General features: G+C 46.6%; 1 protein-coding gene across 1 annotated transcript; it reads left to right on the forward strand.

Annotated features, from left to right (window-relative positions):
• Positions 1-2,241: 2,241 nt before the first annotated feature.
• On the forward strand, positions 2,242-5,796 carry LOC122377196 (the record flags this gene model as incomplete). The annotated part of the gene is made up of 2 exons (XM_043357156.1): positions 2,242-2,574; positions 5,598-5,796. Coding segments are annotated over exons 1-2 (442 nt in total), but the record flags the coding sequence as incomplete, so codon positions are not given.
• Between the last annotated feature and the right edge of the window lie 568 nt (positions 5,797-6,364).

A 6,364-nucleotide genomic window follows, 5' to 3' on the forward strand; every position in this document is an offset into this window, starting at 1 on the left:
TGTTGATTTCCGTTCAAAAATGTTAAAGTCAGCCATTTGTCCAAATATGTCCGAAAATAACGCATTAATTAACACTCAAAACTGTCATTTAAATTGCTTATAATGTACTTTTACCAGCCGAAAAGTGTTCATTATATTGAGAGCTTAACAAACTTTCCATTCGCCAATCAATGCTATGCACGATTACTTTATAAAAAGCGCTGAAGTGTAGCAAGCCATCGTCCAATGTTGTCCAGTCTGCTACCTTTGTCCTACCAATTCCGAATTGGACATTGGACAAAATCAGAACTCCAAATGTCCAGGTTTCGATTGGCACCACTATAACAGATGCAGTAAGGATGGGAGAGTTTTTATCGAACAAAAATGATAGACGTTCTGTTAATTGAAGACAGGCGAATTCTGTCAACTGACCGGTGTGCAGTGTGCAGATATTGATACTCTGCAACTGTTATTTTTGTTGTTGTGTTGATTTTTCAAGTGAAGGTATGTTTAGAATTGTTCTGCCTATTTGTTTATGGGTCAAACAACATCGGTGTTGGCGAGACTATCGTTTTTATGACAGATAAAGGCAGTATGTTCAAATTACCCCACGGTGGGGCCATTTGAACACACCGTGACTTGGTGGAGAAGTGAGGCTATGCTTTTCAAGGCATGCTCGGCTCGTCCAAAAATGAGGCTTGCATGGTGAAAGCAAGTGACACTTGCGCTACTGAAGCAGTTTTTCTTCATCCAGGGTTAAGCTGGAATTTGGTACAACGGAGAAGACGTAAAAATATGTTCAAATTACCCCACACTACCCTATGATTTCAGCTCAGCTGGAGAAACGGGCTACGGGCTACTGAAAGCTCTACTCTACGATTTATTGCCAACGCACATTAGATTTTTATCAACTTTTTTTATTTCGTGGGCCGTCCTGGTCAAAGTTCCACCAAGTTCCCACTGCGATCAAAACAGGTGCAGTGAAAGAAATCTCCAGCACCAACACTTCTTTCACGCTCCCCACCAGCTATAAGATGAAATAAAACTTCGTGACGAAATGAGCTCCAGGACGAAGTTTCTAAACTCATAAAGACGCTTTATAAACAAATCCACTTCATTCGCATGATACCGTGAAATCCTCAAACACCACCAGCATAAGAACGAAGTCACTTCCAAGAAAAAACGACGGCGACACGAGCCGAAGCTTGTTCAGGTCCCCGCTGGAGGAAAACAGCGTCAGTCGAGCGGTTTATTGAATCAGCTGTACCGTCGGGACGAAAAAATTCGGTTATCTGTGAACCCAGTGCCGACATCGACGGTATTGGCGGTTCGACGGCTACGGCGGCGGCGGCATGGCGACGACAGAAACGGCCGCTTCTTGCCCACGATAAAAGCGCAGTGTTCCTACAGATCCAGATATGGATATCTCACGGTGTGATGCCGTCCGCGGCTAGCAGCGATGAAATATATGGGTTGAAAAATAACTGGCGATAGATTGTAGCCGTCAACCATAGAGCGATGGCAGCTAAAATCAATTCAACTGACGGGTTAATGCATCAGCCAACCTTCCGAAGGTTGATTGATGTCTTACAAAAGAACCTGACTGGTTTGTCGTATAAAAAAAAAAAAAACTTAGCCAATGTCATCCAATCAGGCGAGACCGATACCTTTTGTCATCATTTGAACATCGGATCAAAAGTCCACGCTTCACACCATTCCAAACATCACCAAAACAACAGCGGCGGATAACACTCCCCCGTTCAACCCGCCAAGTGACTTTTATCAACCGGCACCTACATTGGCTGGTATTGACATTGACTAACACGCTCGATTGTATTCACAGGGCCAACGCGGAGCCGGACGCCGGAGTCCAAACTGGGAAATACGGAACGTTTTAACTGCGAACGGTGTCCCGCATACAAAAGCGGAAAGGACGCGCCGAGCGGAATGGGGGGGAGGGGGGGGGGGGTGGAGCCCAGCTGCCCACGGGGGAAAGGGGGGGGCGGATGGAGGAGGGAGGATGGGTAGCACGGCACAGCAGCAACTACAGGGCGGACGGAGCAGAATGAGCGAGCGGACTGCAGAGCGGGACGGTAAAACGGCGACGGAATAGAGCAAACATTGGACAGAGTACAGCCCTCTGAATCATATCCTCGCTCAGCAGCAGGCCCGTCGGAATTTCCATCCAACATGGCACCAACCGATCCCCTATTCATCGCATACAATGCCGTGCCCCATCTGTGCTCCGTAAAACTGCACGCCTGTGACGTATTCTCACAGGTGCGGCCTAACACTGACGCCACATACAGCTCGTCGCCCGGGGCATTTTGCCGTTGAGTTCGAGAGAGAGACATGGCTGCTCGCGGTGGTGTCTTTCTACCACTTCTACTGCTTCTGGTAGGGGTATCTGCAGTCCCAGCAAAACCACAGGAGTTTGAGAAGAATGGTGAGGTTGAAGTGTTGAATATCACGAAGTTGGGGAAGCTGATTGAGACCAGGAAATGGCTGGATGAAGCAGAGGTGGAAGTGTTTGATGACGTGGATCTGGTAGCTGGAGAGACGGTAGAAGAGGGGAACAGGCAGTACTGGTCGCCGGTAAGTGTAGCGAAGTGAGTCCAGTCTCAAGAAAGTTTTTGCCAGATTTGTGAACTAGATACTTTTTATGCATTAGATTTGTTCTAAGATTTGTGTAAGACGGCGCGGTAGGTCTTTTGTTCTTGATACCTACATATTGGTGGATACATTTTTTTCGATTTCGGATAAACATTATAAGCTGATATTTCCAAGGCAGATATTCCTTGAAAAAATCATCAAACATTATAAACAATGCTTAGGTATAAAACGGCTCAAATAGGAAGCAATGTGTGTGTACAGGAAGTAAAGTTTTGCAATGCTCGCTACCAACTTCTACAGTCAATCAACCATGATATATGCAAAGTTCAAACTTCATACCGGCAAAGTTCCTATAACTTCCATATTTCCTGAATCATCTTTCCCTACCGCATTCCTTTATCCGCTGAATCCCGTTGTCCGCACTGTCCTGAAACACCAACGCGGTTAATTTCAGCGCCTCGATACTCAACGCTTTCTCGAGGAGCATTAATTAGCGCCTTGAGTGAAACGCTCGACTGCGAAACACGGAAAACACGCTGAAGCTGACACCCGACAGCGCGAGGGCCTCGTTAACCCTATTAGTGGCAGGGGGGGGGGGGGTTGTTTTTATCCACCCCTCAGGTTTTTCGGGAATATCTCCGAAACCGCTGAAGCTACGATGCTGAAATTTTCTGACTTTTCCTAAAACTAAATTGGGCACATGCTCTGAAAATTTCAAGTTAATAACTTTACCAGGGGCGGCTCCAGAGCACTGGGAATTGGGGGGTCCTATTCGTGAAGCGAGTCATTTGGGTGAAGATCACGATGCTGCACCAGTTTTACGAACAGTGAATGAAAGGTATCATGTGATAACATATACAAAGTTATTGTGCAATGTGCATCCTCTTTTGACACGTTTTTGCTATAATTTGCGGATCCAGGCGTCCAAAAAGGGGGTTTATTTTTTACCTCCCAACATAGGTGCCCTGACACCGCCTATGCATGACCAATACAATTTTAGTCGTTCTCTCATAAGAAAATTGTAACATGACAAGACCATTGCCACCCTTTTTAGAAACAGTACCAACAAAAACCTTATTTACTATACTTTTTGTGTACCCCCAATCTCAATGATCTGTATCCGCCTATGATTTTTGAAAATGCATATTTTTAGGATCCATGTGAATTCCTGGTTCATTCTCTATCGATCGGCAAAAGTTGCGTTAAGATTGGTTCAGAAACCTGGCCGTGATAAACAGTCTAAAATGTATCTGCAATTTGCCCGTTTTTACCCCCCTCTACCCCCCTATTGACATTTTTTAATTTTATTTTTTTTAGAAATGTAGATCTCGTTGAGCCAAATCGAATGCCGTTTGAATTTTGAAAATCGGCCGGTTAGATCTCGAGATATCAAGGGGGGGGGGTCGTAAACAGCCCCCCCCTGCCACTAATATGGGGTAGCCAGGAGCCTGCCACTAATAGGGTTAAAGTCAGCACGTGCTTACAGTGCCGGCATAAGCGCTGATGAGTGTTTGCTGATTCATAATAACGGCGCCAGGCTTTGTTAAAGAAGACGTAGCGTCGTTTTCGGTGAAGGCGGATGCTTGGGGTATAATGATGGCGACTTCGCTGATGTCAAGTTTAATGAGGGCCCGACTTCTGCCCTGCGGCACGCTCGTCATCAGCCAAGAAGAGGAACGACACATTGAATTAATGTGATGATGGTGATGTTTGGTGGATTGATTTTGAGATTTGGTGAATATCTGGGGACAAAATGTTGTATCAGTCACGAAAAAGGAAATTCCTAGCGAACTATCGGCTACCGCATAATCCCTTTAGCAATCCCTTCAGATCACTTTTGTAGTATCTAGTTCCTTCGCACCTTTCAATTTCCACAAGAGATTTTGCATCAGCTGTCATTTCTCCCTCCCAATTCCAGCCCTCCCTTTCCCTCGTCCAGCCATGCATGACCTCTCTCCCCCCCCCCCCCCACTTCCCCTCCACACCTGCAGCGGACCACGTTTGACTAATCCACCAACTACGCCTGCAAACTCTGCTACAAACTCCAAACTCCGGGTCGGAAACCCGCGCCGTTACGTCGCCCGGAAAATTCCGGTCGCAAATTCTGTCCGCAGTTCTGTCCGTAATTTTGTCCGCAATTTTCCACGCAAATTGTGTCGTTCGAACGGGAGGTCGTCTGTCGGTGACATCGACGGCACTTGTTTAACTAAGCACATGAATCCCAAACTGGGCAAACTCGGTTGGTCACGAGCTTTGGCAGAGTCTGACGCTGACAAAGGGGAAGGGAGGTGTGTGGGGGAGGGAGGGGTCGACAGGTAGGAGGTTGACGTTGGACTGCATGTTGTCTATAGCGAGAGCCGCGTAAAAGCCTCGATTGCATTGGTTCACTTCGAAGGGACAATGTTGGCGTCTGGATGTATTGGGTTTCCATTTTTCAGTCCGTTATCCCTTCATATTTTTCTTCTTCTCTGACCCTTCCATTTCTGTCTGTCTGTCTGTCTGTCTGTCTGTCTGTCTGTCTGTCTGTCTGTCTGTCTGTCTGTCTGTCTGTCTGTCTGTCTGTCTGTCTCCCCCTCTCTTTCACACTCTCTCTCTCTCTCTCCTCTCCTCTCTCTCTCTCTCTCTCTCTCTCCCTCTCTCTCTCTCTCTCTCTCTCCTCTCTCTCTCTCTCTCTCTCTCCCTGTCATCCCTAAATAACTTCCTTACTCCTTCTCATCTCCTCCACAACTGTCCGAGCGGTTTCTACAAGTAGAGGTCCTCCTATAAACCGCTAATTAACCCTCATACCCCTTTTACTCTTTCTAGAACTGCCCGAACGGTTTCTACAAGTACCGGTCCATTATATCCTCCTTTATCCCCTTTCAGAACTGCCCCAGCGGCTTCTACAAGCACTGGTCCCTGAAAACACCCTTTTATTCCCCTTCAGAACTGCCCAGCGGCTTCTACAAGCACTGGTCCATCTATACACCCTTAAATAATCCCTTAATACTCCTCTCTATTTCCAGAACTGCCCCAGCGGCTTCTACAAGTACTGGTCAGCTTCGAACGTGGCCAGCATCTGCTACACCATCGGCACCACCAAGAAGGACTGGTTTGACGCCAAGGAGGCCTGCGAACGTCTCACACCGCCGTCCAGCAGATGCTTCAGCACCCTGGCGAGCGTGATGAACGGCAATGAGAACCACTTCATCAGCACTTTGATGGGTTAGTGAAGGGAGGAAAGGGGATGGAAGGAGAGGAGAGAGGATGGAAAGGGAGGAGAGAAGAGGGGATGGAAAGCTAGGGATGGAAGCGATGGGGATGAGGGCAGAGACGAAAGAGTAGATATGAAAAGGCATGGTCGGGTAAAAAGATATCGAGTGAAAGGATAGATGAAATATAATAAGATATTATAATATAATAATAATATATTGTATTAATTATATATGATATTGCAGCTGTTTTGCTGTAATATTAGGTATATTGTAGCACAATTAACATTAAACAAATATGTAACCCACATAAGTAGGTACCCAGTTGTGTTTACCCTCGCCCGCACATGCCATTTCCCATCCTAGAACGCACATGGGGGGGGGGGGTGCCACCCCCCGCGCCATTTCGTTCCTGTTAGAGATAGAGCTTCGTGGTAAGGACCAAAAAGATTTTTTTTGGGAAAAGACGAATCCAATGATACCCAGTTTTACCTTCTCAGGTCAGTCATTGACCTTCCAGGTCAGGTCAAACTAAAAATGTTGCTGTTTTGGGTCACCGTTGGATATCAAGTGCGCTACTT

Source organism: Amphibalanus amphitrite, unplaced genomic scaffold (assembly GCF_019059575.1).
Source record: "Amphibalanus amphitrite isolate SeventyFive unplaced genomic scaffold, NRLGWU_Aamphi_draft 002617F_arrow, whole genome shotgun sequence".
In the NCBI taxonomy this organism is placed as follows: Eukaryota; Metazoa; Arthropoda; class Thecostraca; order Balanomorpha; family Balanidae; genus Amphibalanus; species Amphibalanus amphitrite.